At 37.3% G+C, this 18,379-nt stretch overlaps 1 protein-coding gene across 1 annotated transcript; it reads right to left on the bottom strand.

Annotated features, from left to right (window-relative positions):
• Positions 1–678: 678 nt before the first annotated feature.
• Positions 679–8,472, bottom strand: NMBR (neuromedin B receptor). The gene is made up of 3 exons (XM_065927764.1): positions 8,051–8,472; positions 2,933–3,281; positions 679–1,080 (listed from the first exon to the last, which is right to left on the bottom strand). Exons 1-3 carry the CDS (start codon positions 8,470–8,472, stop codon positions 679–681), a joined length of 1,173 nt encoding a protein of 390 aa, XP_065783836.1.
• Positions 8,473–18,379: the final 9,907 nt, after the last annotated feature.

Below are 18,379 nucleotides of genomic sequence, written 5' to 3'. Positions count from 1 at the left end.
AAGATGGCCATGCCAAGTTCTGAGTTACAATTATACAATTTGGGACATATGATGCCTATTTTATATTCAAATCATATTCAGATGATATCTATTTCACTATAATACAAACGTCTTCACACATACAAATATTTTAATCACATGCTTAGAAGTTACAGATATAAATTATTTCTATAAATTATGATTAGTTGTACAAAGATTTGTTCCACCTTTTGAATTTTCTCAAACAATGGATATACATACATGCACTAGTTATGAATAAAATTCACCAGGAAAAAATGACTTGTATTTAAAATATTTGGAGCTTGAATATTACACTCATCAGATCATTGAGTCAAAAAATAAATTTATTTCATGCTCCCAAATAAAACAAATCTAAGATAAATGCCCTAGAGTTGACTCTAGGAACAACTTCAATCTTGAAGCAATATTGACTTATACAAATATAGAGCTGCTTTTTGAATCACTTTTAATGTGAGGAATACATACATTTTTAATGCTATTTAAAGTCTTGTTCAGAGAAAAATGGTAACAATGTTTGTTTTGCCTTTTCTGAGTCAATTTGTGAAATCATTTAATGAATTAGCTGAGATTTAGTAAGAAAAATAATTGCTCAGTTCTTTCTACTCAACAGAAATACAAGAGTACCTTCGTTTCAGGTAGTGAGTTGAATGGACAAAATCACAGTGCCATTTCCTGCTTCACACTGTGCCCATTTAGTAATGCAGAATTGATCACCACATTCTTAGCATTGCTTTTCAGGGACGTCATGCGCACTGCAGAGGAGCTGAGTAGGTAGCTGGTGGATCTCTCTCCATAGGACTTCCTTCCACAACAGAGCTGACTATTGAAATGTCTCCTGAAGCTTTCACTGAGCAGATAAAGAGCAAATGGATTGACACAGGAATTGCAGAAGCTCAGAACCCGGGCAACCAAGGTGACAATCATGTGCCCTAGAGATGGGTCAATCTGGTTATAGTTGAAAGACCTGTACATGTACAGGATGTGGTTTGGAAACCAACAGAAGATGAAGCAGCCCACAAAGACCAGCACGATTTTGGCCAGGCGTTTCCGTGTTTCCATCTGCAAATATAAGGAAAGAGTCCCTCTGATTAAAAGGAAAATGGAGGCAGCCACATTCTAAAACATACTGTGGTTCGAAAGATGTAAGACTCAGCATAGCATGCAAACGCATCCAAAAGCACCACAACGATTTTCCTTGCCAAGATAATGACTTTACCAACTTGATGCAGCCTATTTTGGTCATTACACTATTTTCACTCTAAAATGTTTGACAATTTATAAAAGGCTATGTTCATGTTAAAACTGTGATCTTAAAAATTTCTTATTTTTAACTTTTACTTTTCCTTAAAGCCTTATCATGATCACTATAAATGTAAATCTATTTGTATTAAAACCACAGAATAAATTCAGGCTTAAAAAAATTTAAATCAGAGTATTTTAAATAAGAAAAGTTGATCTATTGAAATAGGGTATGACTTTTTAAAAATCTATCCACACACACACAGAAAAAAAAAAAAACTTGAGATTTAATTTAAACTCCAGCCTCTCATAAATCAAAAGCATCTGACATAACTATCATTTCTATAAACATTATTATGTTAGACCACATACCCTTAAAATAAAAACATTTTCTTTTCATAAAATTCACCTAGTATGTTTAGTGTTTTATAGGAAGGTCTTCAGGAATGTGATAAATAGACAAAATTCAAATATGAGACAGTAATCTTTTTAAATCTAAAAATCATTTTCTAACATCTAGAGCCCCAAGTTTAGCTCATATTTGTCTAATTTGTTTGAATATTTATATAAGGCAACATGAAAGTGAAAACATAAAAAAAAGTGAAAACATAATTTACCAAGATATTTATAGTAGACATATTTTCTGAGCTAAAACTATTGGTAATTGACTAGAAAATGCAGAGAAGTCTGGAAAGGTTTAGGATTAAAACAGGTCTGACACTGGGGAGTAAGTAATGGTGAATGATAAACAAAAGTCTAAGTGAGAAGGAGTCTAGATCAGGAGGCAGAATGTGGTGCTCTAGATGTAGGCCAGTAGCATCAATTAGACAACTTGGATGAATTAGGGAAGTGGATGTGAAGCTTGCATTACTAAGCACGGGCCTCCATAGAAGGTTGAGCCTAGGTGCCAGAATTTCACTGCAGTATACATTTATTTGCTATTTATTTATTGGAAAAGCTATAAAGTTGAATTAGACCAAGTCTGACGTCGGCACCAGCCTGCCTTCTGCTCCCTTTCACTCCTGTCTTGAGGCCCTCTGTTCCCAGCCTCCTGCTTTGGAATTCTAACCAAACCTCACCCCCAGTCCCCGGGTAGTGTCCTAGTCCTTTTCTGATGTAACCTTCCCCAGACTTTCTGTCATCCCTTGTGGGCTAATGGGAGAAGAAACAATAATTGAATAAATGTATACTCAAAATGTGACTCAGATGGTAAAGAACCCACCTGCAATGCAGAAGACCTGGGTTTGATCCCTGTGTCAGGAAGATCCCCTGGAGAAGGGGATCTTCCCAACCCAGCCCATAGGGTCGCAAATAGTCAGACACAACTGAAGCGACTTAGCACATACACAAACTTAAAATGTGAAATGTTTTTCTGGTTTGTTATGTGTTTCTTTGCATAAACATTTGCACGTAAAGAAAAGCCACCAGAGACATTCTAACAGGCATATTCAGATGTCAGATAAATTGGAGCTCAGTGGACTTTTAGAGCTAAGACATGGCCACAAAATAGAGACCCCTGTCTCCAACATCCCTTCTAGTTCAGGCTACTGCGTGTCCCAGTGTCCTGACTGTCTAATCATTTCTGGTATTGAAAGCCAATGAACTAGAACCCAAAATAGCACTGACTGCTTCTCACCAGCACGCCCTCAACATACTCACCTACAGAGCTTACCTGTTTTTTGGTATGTTCATTGTATTCTCCTGGAAGATTATGTGCACTTTTAATTAAGGTCTTTGCAATGTGATAATAATAAACGCTAATGATAACAAGCGGTATGAGGAAGTAGACCAAGAAGATGAGCACTGAATGAATCTTTGGATGTAGTTCATCCGTCTGAGGGTAGGGTATACACGCTGTGAAGCTGCCATTATCCAAGCTGCCAATGCGTGCCACTTGGGAAAATATGGCTTCGGGAATAGCCAACAGGACGGAGACCACCCAGATGCCCACGGCCTTCACGCAGGTCCACAGCACTGCCCCTGATGTCTGGATATCCATGGGGTTTACAATGGCTCTGTACCTGGGCAGACAGCACATCTCAAATTACTCTCTTAAGAAAGAAAAATTAAAAAGAGAAAGGAAAAGAGAGAGAGATTTTACTAAGATGCCAACCTGTTTACCATAGCCAAGACACAGAAGCAACCTAGATGTCAATCAGCAGAGGAATGGATAAAGAAGATATGGTACAGATACAAAATGGAATACTACGCAGCCATTAAAAAGGGTGAAATGATGCCACTTGCAACAACGTGGGTGGATCTAGAGATTGTCACACTGAGTTAACAAAGTCAAACAGAGAAGGAGAAATATCATATGGCCTCCCTTTTATAAAGAATCTTTAAAAAATAGTACAAATAAACTTATTTACAAAACAGAAGTAGACTCATAGACTTAGAGAATGAACTTGGGGTTGCCAGGGTTAAGGATGGGAGGAAGGAAAGGAATTGACATGTACACACCGTTATATTTTAAATGGATAACCACCAAGGACCGACTGTATAGCAAGGGGACTCTACTCAATGTTATGCAGTAGCCTGGATGGGAGGGGAGTTTGGGGGAGAAAGGAATCATGTATGTGTGTGGCTGAGTCCTTTTGCTGTTCACTTGAAGCTATCACAACATTGTTAATTGGCTATACTTCAATGTAAAATAAATTTTATTTTTTTAAAAAGAGAGAGGTGCCCATACCCCATTATTCCCAAGCTGTTATGTAGTGTGTGGAATAACTAAGAACTCTGGTGACTCTCTGTACACAGGTTATTCCACTGCTTGTGAACACAGAAATGATGAGAAAAATATTTTAAATTGTCATTTCCCAAACTGCAGTAATTTGCTTACATCCTTCACAAGTATTTTCTCCATGTACACATACTACAAGTATTATCATATATTGAATAATTCTAATTAAATACTTTTTTATTTCCAATTACTCCTGCAGTTACCATAACACATAATCATAAAATATAAAATGTTCACAAAATAGTATTTTTTAAATTTACCTGAATACTTTTCTAGAGCTTCTGAGGTTGGGTCTCCTACCTTTTTTTCCCCCTAAGGACACTGAGAAATCTTAGAGAAGAATCTAGAAAGGGATTTTTCTCCCTAATTTAGTCATAAGGACAGAAAGAACTGGAAATGGAATAACATTCTGTCTTTATAGCTCAAATTTCTTTAATGTCAAGACATCATGAAGTCTTCTCCCACCTAACACCACCATAGTGGTTAAGTGAACCACACTCCAGGACACAATCGCTTAAACAATCCAAGTCTTCTATACCTCATTCAATTACACGTGACTATTAAGTAAGTTAATAATAATGCAAACAGAGCAAAATCATATGTAAATCTCAAATTACTTATATCTATCTTTAAAAGCATTTCAGTTTACCCATATACCTAGGAGGTTAACAAGATACAGGAAAAAGTGATTTTAGTCAAACAAATTAGCACTGCTATTTCATCTCTGATATTCTTTAGAATATCACTTAAGATCTTTTTCTTCATCTGTACGGTGGGGATAAAGATATCTCCCTCAAAGTTTTGTGATTAGAAAAACTGTACAGAGCACCTATTCCAATGCCTGGCACCTAGCAGTTAGTTACCATGCCATGATCCTGTGCCTTCTCTTTATTTATGTTTGAGTTAGTCTGATATTTCAAAAATTCAGAATATTTTAAGCTACAAAACAAGCAGATAAAGCCTCCCTCTGAGGTTCTGTAAAAATTCATTCCAGAGGAGCAGCTCCCAACCTCAATAATCTTTCTCCTTCCTGACGTGCACCAGGTGTCATTCCCAGACCCTCAACAAGAAAATGGCAGTTCACATTTTCATCTAGAGGGTCTTACCAAGAAATATACAAAAATGAAAGCAAAGCAACAACAAGCAGCTTCAACTCCAAATTTAATGAAGTTGCAAACAAGATACAGACTTTGCACATGGCAGAACTCAACAGGCATGAGTTTCTTCTTCCCATTCTGATTAACTGAATGTTCTTCCAAAACTGAAAAAATTACAATCAGTAACTAGAATGAGCTAATGTATCTGCTTTTCTAAACTTTATCAGATGAATATATTCAAATAGGTTGGTTTGTTTTTCAAGTCAGAGAGCACTGAGAGTGTTACAAAGAAAAATAGAAATCGCTCATTTCAACTCTGGTCCCACTCCTGACTTAAAACAAATTTCAAATCATTACCTCCTTATGTCCAAAAAAGGTACTTCTGTCATTGTCTCTTGAATTAAATATTACAGACATTAGCTCTTGACATCCTGTTATGATATTTAAAGATTTTCTTTTTATACCACCTTTATTCTTCTCATTCTTAACTTCTTGATTTAGTAAGATATATTACATTTTTTACAAGATAGTCACTGCAGTATTATTATGGCTAAACAAACATTGCTCACTGCAGAGTTAAGTAATATATCATGATGATTTTTTAAACTTAGCTTTTTAGTCTGTCATTAAATAGGAAAAGCCAATAAGAATTTCCTATACCAGGGAAAGTAATAATGCGTCTTAATGGTGAAGAGTCCAGGTTTTGAATTGGGTTCAGATAATGGTTCCATCACTGTGAGATCGTGGAAATGTTGCTTAATTTCAAGTCTTAACTTTCTTCACTTTAAAATGGTAATAATTGCAGTGCCTATATCATAGTGTTGTGAGGATAAGAAACACACGAAAAAAGTTAGCACAGTGCTAAGGGCAATTAATCTTACACTTAGCTCCAAATCCATAAGAAATTAAAATGTTCAGTGAGATGAAGTATGAAGAGGTTAATTACTAATCAACACTTGATTACTATGTTCTGGAAGAAAAATAGAAGTGTAAACAACATATAACAAAACATTTCCAAACCATTTGAAGTGTATATTGGAATGTACTGTGTAATTTCACCACTAGTAATTCCAGTTCCTTGATTTAAATTTTCAAAATGCACACAAAATTTCAAAATGCAAGAGTAGGCTCTGGACCACACAGAAGAGGCAACCAACTTTATGACTGTTATTAAAGTACCCATGCTATGTTTACAAAGTATGTGATACACATAAACTGAAAAAAGTCAGTAAATATATAAAGAATAGCATTTTCTCTGTCCTTTGTCAGAGCCAATTTACCAATCTCCAAGACAGTAGATTGAGAAAAGTAGTATGAAATAAACTCAAGCCCTAGGTCTTGCTACTGATATCACTTTTAAAAATGAAAGCATAAAGAGAGTAACTATTATGAGAGCTCTTCATTAAGTTTTAGTCTAATCACTAAGTAGAATTTTTTAACATTCTAATTAAAATGGGTTCCACGAAGAAGGGCAACTAAACTAAAAAGTCACATTTTGCTTCTGATATACAAAAAAAAAGTGTTTTAAAAGATAATACTGAATAGAAATGGTCATAGAAATAAAATGAGATGCATAACTTACTCAAAGTCACCCATCTTTATAGGAATGTGGTTTTAGAAAGACTACATTACACAAACTAAAGGGTCGATAGTATTTGGTTTAAAAGACAATGGCTCTCAACTTTCTATTGAATATTGTCTTTTCATCAATGAAGAGTGACTTCTCAATGCCAAAGTGATGTAATGGTATTATTACAAATGCCAGGAAATTTAGATGGACTCATTTTTCATTAATAATTTAATATGTAAACTAAAGAGAAGGATCATGAATACCACTTTAATCATTCAAGTTAAACTGTTTATCTAAGCAGTTTAAGTCAACAACCCACTCCTAAGGAAATTAGACCAGGGTTCCATGCAATGATGTCTAATTACACATTTCTCCCCACACCCATCCAGATATTCCTCCTGCTTAAATGCCCCAATCATGATTGTCGAGAGTCTGGGATAGGGTACTGGACCAAGAGTCAGCAGGACTGGATTCTCCTCCCAGATCTGCCTGGCTTCAACATCCTCATCTGAAAAATAACACAGTTGAGCTAGTTGATCCATAAGGTAGAGTAATAGACATTTCCCACTCTTGAAATATATGGAAGGCAGATTTGACATCAAAGATGTGTTTTTCAGCACTGTTTTAAGATACTAAAACTTAGTATCTTACCTGTTGGTAGGGGGGAAAAAATCATATCACTGAACTTCAGGTAATAAAACTAGAAGAATGTATAAAGTCATGTCTGAAGAATGTGTGCTATTCTAGATGTTTTTGCTTCAAATAAATAACAGCATTTAGTTAGTGAAATAATTCTTCTCCTTATTTGGAAAAAAAAATCAGTCAAACACTTTCCTAGTATTAAGGCAGAAAGTCTTATCTATCAGGTTTTTAAACTACTGAGTAAGGAAAGTGACCCTCTCAGTTTCTGGGGACACACCAAAAGCTTCTACAAGATTGTTGCACATCTAGTTTCTACAAGATTGTTGCACATCTATTCTATAACTTTTCTATGAAATGGATAATGAAGATCGCCACAGTGTGTGTGACTCAATGGACACCAGTTTGAGCAATCTCAGGGAGATAGTGAAGGACAGGGAAGCCTGGCGGTGCTGTAGTTCATTGGGTCGCAAAGACTCGCACACGACTTAGCGACTGAACAAAGTGTGTGGAGGGCAAGGCAAAGGCTAGGCTCTGCAATTTTAAACTAATGCAAATACTTTAAAATAATCATTTTCTTATTTTTTTCCAAGCTTCACATCTCTGTCCATTTGAAGTCCTTTTGCTCTAATTCTCCGATAGAGTCTCTCTCCTCCTCTCCCCTCCTCCTCCCTGCCCTTCGCTCACCCCGCCTTGCCCGGGTACCCTTCCGCCCCTCTCCACGGCCGCGGCCTCTGCCCTTACCTGTCGGCGCTGAGGGCAGTGAGAGTGAAGACGGACACCCCCACGGAGGTGAGCTGGATCACCGGGATGAGTTTGCAGCCCACCCTCCCGAACACCCACTCGTCGAAGAAGTAGCGCGAGGCGTCCACGGGGACGCAGGTGAGCAGCAGCAGCACGTCCCCAGCGGCCAGGTTAGAGATGAAGATGTTGGGGACGCTGCGCATGGCGCTGTTGGTGATGAAGATCTTCACCAGCATGATGTTGCCCAGCAAGCCCACGGTGATGATGAGCAGGTAGACGGACGGGATCACACAACGGATCACCAAGTCCGCGGTGCTCCCGTCCCGGGCGGGTAGGAAATCCCTTTCCGACATGCCGGGAACGAAACCGCTCCGATTCCCGCCCGCGGGCTGGGAGAGGTTGGAAAGAGGCTCGGCTGGCATGGTCTCTTTTCCAGGAGAGTTCGCTGGAGTTTCCGTGCGGCCAGGTGCCCAGAAGGGTGCAGCACACTCTTAGGCTGAATGGATTTCCCTTTCGCCAGGACAAGCGTCCCGCCCGCGAGGATCGGGTCACACCGCCTGGTCCCCAGGAAGACCCGGCGGGTGAGAAGTGTCCGCGCGCTCCAGCCCTTCACTTTTAGAAGGGGCGCGTTGGCTCCTGCTGGCTCCGAATTAACAAAAAAAAAAAAAAAAGCAAAGCAGTTGAGTCTTTGTTCCAGTCCTCAATGGATTGTCCTCGCTTCTAGCTAGCGGAGAATAACCCTTTTGTGAATAAAGAGTTATCGCTCTGGAATTAATTAAAGTACCTGTCAGACTTTTCGCGGGGAAAGCAGGAAGTCATCCTGTCGCTGTCCAGCCGCTGAAACGCTAGGAACTAGCAGTGGGGCGGCTGGCACTTTGCTGGTCCCACAGCCTTGCTCTTGTCCCTGCAGTTCCTGCAGTGTTGTGTGGGGTTGGAGGGGCTCCGAGTCCTTTCTCTCGCGGGGCCTCCCCCTATAGATCCATCCTTACCCGCCTCCAAGCGGGAAGCGCCCCAGACAGAGGTGTGTGAACCTCTGAAGCTTTGGGGGCTGAGCTGGTGAGTCCCTGATCCTCTCACACTGAATTTAGGAAAGAAAAGGAGTGACAAAGAAGGAAGTAAATGAATGGTATTCCCTCACTACTTTTCTGCCTTGATCCACTTTTCTCACTCCAAAGATAGAAACTCTTTCCTATAGTCAGTATATTGTTTTCTTAACTTACATTTCATTGAAATAAAGCATGTATAAGGTACACAATTCTTAAATGTACAGATCGGATATACACCATTCAGAACCTACAATCTAACCACTATCCCCCAATGTAACCACTGTTTGTTCTGCCTTTTATCATCTGAAACAAGTTTACCTATTTTTGAGCATCATATAAGTGGAATTATATAGTGTCTAACCATGTGTTAAACACTTCTTTGGGCTTCCCTGGTAGCTCAGCCGGTAAAGAACCTGCCTGCAATGCAGGAGATCCCAGTTTGATTCCTAGGTTGGGAAGATCCCCTGGAGAAGTGATAGGCTGCCCCCTCCAGTCTTCTTGGGCTTCCCTAGTGGCTCAGATAGTAAAGAATCTGCTTGTGATGCAGGAGGCCTGGGTTCGATCCCTGGGGAGGGAAGATCCCCTAGAGGAGGGCATGGCAACCCACTCCAGTATTCTTTCCTGGAGAATTCCATGGACAGAGGACACTGGCAGCCTCCTCTGGGGTCACAGAGAGTCCACGGGGTCCCAGGGTGAGACACAACTGAGTGACCTTCGCTTACTTACTCTGGGCCAGCTTATTTTACTCAACATTATATCTGTGAGGTCCACACATGCTTTTGTGTACTAGAATTCTAATATAAATTTACCATTGTTTGGATATCCCTTTTAATGTTGTTTGACGTTTGGATTCTTTCTAGCTTTAGCTAACTTGAATAATGTTTCTGAAAATATTCTTGTGCCTGTTTTCTGGTGCACATTTGAGCTCCAGATGTGGACTTGCTAGGTCACAGTGATTAAGAGTGTTCAACTTGAGCAGAAATTGAAAATTTTTCAAAGTGAATTCCAAGGTTTTCTTCTTTTGCATGTCTATGACTGAGCAATTTCACCCCTATGTATATACCCAATATATATCTGATACTGATACAGTGTTTTAAATAGGATGTCACTAAGAGCAAAATAACTTTCTAAATTCACACCATTTGAGTTTAATGCAAACCTCTCAGAAGTGGCACAGTTCTGAAGTTAACTAAATAACACTTTTCACATTAGGAAATAAACATTTGGCTAGTTCTTGATTAAAGGATAAAATTATATGATAACAAGAAAATTGGTCAAGGACTGCCTATAATGATCTAATCATAAACTGATGAAATGTGCCAAGCCATTTGTAAAATTTAAGTAATTTTTTCAGATATTACTGACCAAGAATAGCATTTAATTTTCATAGTTTAATTAGACAAGGTAAAAATTTGCATAATAATCAATTTTATGTTTTTATAACTCAGTTACAAGTCCTAATTATACTCTTCTTGGATTTCATTACTTAAAACAGTCTGTTATTGAAGTTAGCTAAATAGAATGTTTATATAATACATTTGAATATGTGTTAATGAACTTTATATATCATAGATAGCAAAGCAATTGATATTACATGTAAGTTGAAAATGTCTCTAGGAATTTTATCTTGTTATTTAAGTTGTTACTTAGCATCCAATCTCATTATGCAAAATAAGTTAACTAAAATCAGTCGTCTAAACTCTGAAATCTCTCAGCCTTTCAAATTGCAACTATCCATCTTAGCCTATTTTATATGAAAATATATTGTAGTTTAAATTGTTCTATGCATAGTTTTATTCTCTTCTGGCTGTATTTGGACAATATTAAAGATTTAGATTAAAATGTCTAGTCTAAAACTGGATTAAAAAATAGCCAATTAGTTGGAGGCTAATTACTTTACAATATTGTAGTGGTTTTTGTCATACATTGACATGAATCAGCCATGGATTTACCTATATTCCCCATTCCGATCCCCCCTCCCACCTCACTCTCCACCCGATTCCTCTGGGTCTTCCCAGTGCACCAGCTAATTAAAAAAAAAAAAAAAATAGCCAATTGCCTAGAATTGCAGAAATAAGGCATCTGAATTATTGATCTTTTCCATTCAAGTGAATCCTTATGCATTTATTCAAAGGCTTGGGTTGTGGAAGTAAAAAGTATAATAAATGTGTAAATAATGATGACCTTCCTGATATTTTATTAAAACATGTTACTAATTTATTACATTATGTATGAATTATTTTAATACATCACCAGTTACATATAGGTACATGAGTGTTGTCTCGTTTGTATAGAATCAATATCATCAGAGATAAATACTACTGAAATGACAAACATTTTCATTGAAATCATTAGGTTCTTCAGCATCATATCTAATTTAATGTGTGTAAATTTTGAATCTTAATTTTACATATGAAACAATCAAAATTCACACAGACAAAATAACTTGCTTAATTTCATAAATACACTAGTAAAACCAAATTGAAGTTTTTTTCAAAACTATTTTGAAGTTTATTATACTTGACTTCAAAGTCTATTTTATTGCATTGTTCCCAGAGAATAAAATTGCCTGGAAAAATATGATTTTTATATAATTGAAGGGTGTATTTTTAATACTGACATTTTCAATGTTTGTAAAATGTATATATTATACATTTCATTGCCTTAAATTGAACAAATACTGTTCAGAACTATATATAAACATTTCTTGCTGTTTCAAACTCATGCAAATAAGTTGGAAATCACAACCAAAAATAAGGACAAAATCAGTCAACTGAACCTATGCCAGTGATGACACAGACAACATCATAAGTAGATAAGAATATTTAAAATGTTAGTAAAACCTTATTTTGTGAGTGTGAAGAGGAAGAAGGAAACATTAAAATCTAAGGAGAGACATGGAGAGTATAAAAATACATATATGGAATTTATGTAAAAGAAAAAGCAATATTTGTGATGGAAAGCTTTATAGGATTAACAGCAGATCAAATAATATAGTACAGAGAGAAAGAGATTGAAAATAATGAATATAGTATCAGAGCACTCTGGGAAAATTTCAGTGACCTAATATATCTGTAATTAGGTTATCGAAGGACAGGAAACAAAGGAAAAGGTTTCTAAATAGTTGAAGAAATAACAGCCCCAAATTTTTCAAATTTGAAGGAAGTAGATTCCAGGTAGAAGAAACGTGAAGAAAATTCTACCAAGATTGAAGACTAGAAGTTTTCCCACTAAGGTCAGGAACAAGGAAAGGATGCCCTCCTTCATCACTTTTATTTAACATTGTACTACAAGTTCTAGCGCTGCAATAGAAAAAATGAAAAGAAAATGAAAGGCATGCTGATTAGGAAGGAAGAAATAAAACAGTCCATGTTAGAGAATGGCATGCTTTTCTATGTAGAAAATCTAAAAATTCAACAACAAAAAACAGCTCCTGGAACTATTAATAATAAGCCATTTTACAGCAAGGTTGCAGAATACAAGGTTAATATATGTCAATTTATTTTTTTATATACCAGCAATAAACAAGTGAAATTTTAAATAAAAATTATAATTCCATTTACACTAGCACCCCCCAAAATAAAATACTTAGGTATAAATCTGACAAAATCTGTACCAAATCTAAGATTATTAAAGCAGATGAATTCATGAGGCATGCAAAAGGGCTCAATTATTGGAGACCACATCACCTGTAACCATGGTGGCCTATGGGAGACCCACAGGCACACACAAATAAAGGTATATTTGGGGGTAATCACTACCACATGAGTTTGTCTTGTCTACATTTCTGTGTAAATGTGTTTCCTAATTTCACTCAGGCAGTTAGCATACAATGGATACAACATATATGGGAGATAAAACAAAACTGGACTACCCTGCCAAAGACACTATTACAGGAAATGAGACTGGGCATAGAGAAATCAGCACAGACAGAATTCACCTTTAATGCAGAGATGTTCAAAGGATAAAAGCTTCTTGCAAAAATATGCAGCCCCATGATATCTTATTTTAAGGGAGAAGGCAAATGATAGCAAGCTTCTCAGGTTGGTAAAGAAGCTTTAACTAAATCTCTTCCAAAGGGAAGAACTGTTAAGAAAATGTGAGTGAACAAAATAGTGGGAAGGAGCTTGTCCCCCAAATCAAACAGGGATTTTAGATATATTATTACAAATAGAAGCTGAAGTAGCCCGGGATGGGAGGACTGTGTTTGGAGTGACACCACAGGCATTCGCCCTGTGAAACCCCTGTAACTGGTGAAAATTATAAATAAACATAAATAATCATTTAATATCTCCAGAAATGTTTTAAGACACATATAGCAACTAAATAAATATCATTCAATATTATCTACTAAATTTCAGTGAAAACATCCAGACTGACATTTGAGACTCAATGCTCTTTTTCTATCCCCACACTAAGCTCAGAAACGTTGCTCCTCTCCAGGGGGTGCAGCCAAGAACACAGGGCTCCCTCTCTCCCCAGAAGAGGGACAGATCATTAAGTGCCATGAAGAACCATGGTAACATGACAACCACACACAAAAAAGCAACTCTTCAGAAACCAAATTCAGAGTCATAGACTATTATGATCTAACTGATAAAAAACTCAAGACAGCCACCACGAACAAACTCAATAAACTACAAGAGAACTCAGACATTCAGTAAGCTCCGGAATAAAGTTAATGAATACAAGGAATATTTTATTAAAGAGGTTAAAATTCTAAAAGCAAACCAAACAGAAATTCCTGAGTTGAAGAACTCAATAAATGAGATGAAACATTAAAATGCGCTGGAAAGAGAGGCCATATGGTAGAGAATATTCGCGAGTTTGAAGAAAGAAATCTAGAGATGATACAAGTAGAAGAGATAGAATTAAGATGTTAAAAAATGAAGAAAGTCTGTGACAACTATCTGACTTCATTAGGAAGGGCAACGTTAAAATAATGGGTATCCTAGAAGGAGAAAAGGGACAGGAGAGAGCAGAGAGCTTGTGTAAAGAAGTAAGAGCAGAGACCTTCCTAAACCTGGGGAAGAAACTGGATGTGCAAGTCCATGAAACTAAGAGACCATCTAATTGCCTAAAAGCAGAAAGCCCTTCTTCAAGACACGTTATCTTAAAGCTCTCAAAAGTTAATGACAAAGACATAATTTTAAAAGTGGCCAGGGAAAAAAGAATGGTCATCTACTGAGGAACCTTCATTAGGCTATCAGCAGAATTTTTTCAGCAGAATCTCTACAAGTCAGGAGAGACTTTGGAATGATACACGCAAAGTATTGGAAGTATTGGAAGAGAAAAAAAACAAACAAACTCTCAGCCAAGAGTACACAGCAAAGTTATACTTCAGATATGAAGGAGAAATAAAGGTGTTCCTAGATGAACAAAAGCTGAGAGAGTTCATCAATGCTATTAATAGGCCTTCCTTACAGGAAATAATGAAGGAAGCTCTTCTATCTGAAATGGAAAGGGAAAAGTACACACAACTTTGAGTAAGATGAGAGAGACATACAGTAATACTCTATATCAGAGAAGGTTGTTTAAAGCTTAATTGTAGTACAAAGGTTAAAGGGAAAAAAAGCAGTAAAAGTAACTAGAATTACTTCAGTTTGGTAACAAACTCACAACATAAAAAGGGATAATTTAAGACCATAAAAATGGGGACGAAGAAAAGGATGGAACCCGCATAGGAAGATGAAGATAAAGTACTATTGGCAGAAAAGGGACTATTTTATCTATAAGACACTTTACACAAAATTCATGGTAACCACAAAACACAAATCTAGAGCAGAGACACAAAACATAAAAACAGGAAACAGAAAACCACCAAATTAAAATGGCAGGTCAAAAAAGGAAGGAAAAAAAGACAAAAGAAATATATTACAATCATATAAAAAGATAAAATGGCAGTGCTAAGCCAAATTTATCATCCTTATATAATGTTATAAACCAATGTTACCTCAATTTTTTTACAAGTTGCTCTTCGAAGAGATAAAACTGAAAAACCTTTAGTTAGATTGACCAAGAAAAAAGAGAAAAATTACCAAAGTCAGGTATGAAAAAGGGTCATCACTTTGGTACTTTGCAGAACACAATCAAGAAAGTGGTGAGATGATACACACAATGGAATTTATAAACCATATATTTAAAAAGAGACTTGTACCTTGAAAATATTAAGAACCCTTATAACTCAATCATCAAAGGATAAATAGCTCAACTTAGAAATGCACAGAGGATCTGAAGAGACATTTCTCTAAAGAGGATATATAATTGACCGATCGGCACATGAAAGGGTGCTCAATATCATTAATCATCAGTGAAATGCACATCAAAACCACGATGAAAAACTCCCTAGGATCACTGTGATTAAAAAGACATCAGGAAGGCCTGGTGGTCCAATGGCTAGGGCTCTGTGCTCCCACTGCTGAGGGTCCAGGTTCAACCACTGGCCCGGGAATTAATATCCCACAAGCTGAGTGGTGCAGCCAAGAATAAAGTAAAATTTAAAAGCTAAAGACAAAATCAAGTGTTGACAAGGATGTGGAGAAATTCAAATCCTTAGAGAAATGAAAAATGGTGCATTCGCTGTGGGAAACAGTCTGACTGTTTCTCAAAAGATTACACAAATTAGCTATTACCCAGCAATTCTACTCCTAACTATACATACACAAAAGAATTAAAAACACATCCCTATTACACATACACAAATTAGGGGCTTCCTTGGTGGCTCTGATGGTAAAGAATCGGCCTGCAATGCAGGAGACCCAGGTTCAGTCCCTTGAATGGGAAGATCCCCTGGAGAAGGAAATGGCAACCCACTCCAGTATTCTTGTCTGGAGAATTCTATGGACAGAGGATCCTGGCAAGTTTAGTCCACGGGATTGTAAAGAGTCAGACACGACTAAGCAACTAACACACTATACACAAATTATCATAGCTCTATTCGTAATAACCAAAAAGTAGCAACAACTCAAATGTCTATCAAGTAATGAATAAATAAAATGCGATCTATCCATAAAATAATATTCCTACATTGCGTTAAGGAATCAAGTACTGACATCTGCCACAAGGTCGATAAAGACTGAAAACACTATGCTAGGTATAGAAGCTAATCATAAAAGACCAGATAATGTACGATTCCATTTATATAAAATAGAATGTATGAAATTTATATGGAATGTTCACAAAGGGCAAATGTATAGAGGTGGAAAGTTGCCCGGGACTGGAGAGCTGGGGGGGGGGGGGAATGGGAATAGGAAAAACTGCTAATGGGTATTGGTTTGTTTTATGTTTGTGTGCATGCAGTCATTCAGTTGTGTCCAATTCTGCGACCCCATGGACCTGTACCCTGAACTTACTGTGTATATTCTTCGATTTACATCAATATACACAAAAAAAGCTAGTACCTGGGAAGAGGTTATTTTTGTTGGAAAGGAGCAATAAATACAACTGTTACAATTTCTGATTTGTTGATTAAAAGCAAAAAAAAAAAGTAAGTCATTTTCTTAATGAGAAAAAGTTGGTTTGGTTGTAAACTAATGTGATTTCTGAGTTTTCCAGTTAATAATGTTACTTGTAAAAAAAAAATTAACTAGACTGCCACTTAGTCAAAGTGGTCCATATAGTCAAAGCTATGGTTTTTCCGATAGGCACGTATGGATGTGAGAGTTGGACTACAAAGATAGCTGAGCACCAAAGAATTGGTGCTTTTGAACTGTGACGTTGGAGAAGACTCTTGAGAGTCCCTTGGACTACAAGATCAAATCAGTCAATCCTAAAGGAAATCAACCCTGAATATTCATTGAAAGGATAGATGCTGAAGCTGAAGCTTCAATACTTTGGCCACCTGATGCGAGGAGCTGACTCATTGGAAAAGACCCTGATTCTGGGAAAGATTGAAGGCAGGAGGAGAAAGGGATGACAGAGGATGAGATGGTTGGATGGCATCACCAACTCGATAGACATGAATTTGAGCAAGCTCTGGGAATTGGTGGACAGAGAAGCCTAGCATGCTACAGTCCATGGGTTCTCAAAGAGTCGGACATGATTGAGAGACTGAACTTAACTGAGACTGCCATTTAGGTAGCAGTGTCTTCACCTTACTCAGAAGAAACTTCAGTGAAATAGTTTTATCCACCTGCTGGTTTCAAATGGGATTCACAAAAATTTCATTTTATGCAAATTAGGACATAGAGTTGGAATGAGATTGGATATGAAGGGAAAAAATGAAGACTGAAAAACTTGGGGTACCAGAAATGTCAAGAACCTTTAAATCTGTGTAGAAATATGACTTCAAAGAGTATGCGTTAGTATGTTCTTAGTTAACTACTGAAAGATAAACCTCTTTGTCTCTTCGTGGGATATCTCTGAAATACTTTGCTCAGAAATCACCAAAGCACTACCTAACACACAAGGAATTTGTGCAAAATTATTATTTTGACAGAGTAAGTAAATATTTCAATTCCTGGTAATTAAATAGTATTTCTTATTCTACAAAGATCACTTAATTACTATGTACATTAGGTTTTCATTCTAAATGTTTGGTAGAACCACAAAAGAAAGCAAAATAATCCCAAATTGGAACGCTTGACCTGAATGTGAAACTGATGAATAATCTGCCAGATTTCTCTCAAACGTAAGCAGGATTATGATTTCTTAGGAGTTAGTAGCTCCCAAGCATTTCTCTTGAATTCATATTTTGTGCTTAAAGGAATAACCACAGTGTGATTTGATGCTTTCCCCTCTTACGGCATATAAATGGGAAGTAGTTTATAGAGGCAAACTACTTGGCTTAGTTTTCAGTAGAAGAAAGTGCTTTCTTTTTTTCAAATGTTATGAAGTAAATAAAAAAAATATTATCTTCAAATTCAACATCAAGTAGGGGTTGAACAAATCTCTAAAATCATTTGATGTGGCATTAGCACTCCTCAAATAAGACTCAGGACAACTAGCATGTCTTTACCCACTAAACCTACAATATCCCTTGTGGCTCAGCTGGTAAAGAATCCGCCCGCAAGCGGGAGACCTGGGTTGGATCCCTGGGTTGGGAAGATCCCTTGAAGAAGGGAAAGGCTACCCACTCCAGTATTCTGTCCCGGAGAATTCCATGGACTGTATAGCCCATGGGGTCGAGCGACTTTTGTATCTTCCCTGTAGCTCAGACGGTGAAGAATCTGCCTGCAGTGCAGGAGACCCGGGTTCAATCCCTGGGTGGGGAAGATCCCCTGCAGGAGGGAACGGCAACCCACTCCAGTATTCTCGCCTGGAGAATCCCACGGACAGAGGACCC

Source organism: Muntiacus reevesi, chromosome 3, assembly GCF_963930625.1.
Source record: "Muntiacus reevesi chromosome 3, mMunRee1.1, whole genome shotgun sequence".
NCBI classification, from domain to species: domain Eukaryota; kingdom Metazoa; phylum Chordata; class Mammalia; order Artiodactyla; family Cervidae; genus Muntiacus; species Muntiacus reevesi.
Note: the sequence above shows the minus strand (reverse complement) of the source record. Positions and strands in the feature narration are given on the sequence as shown.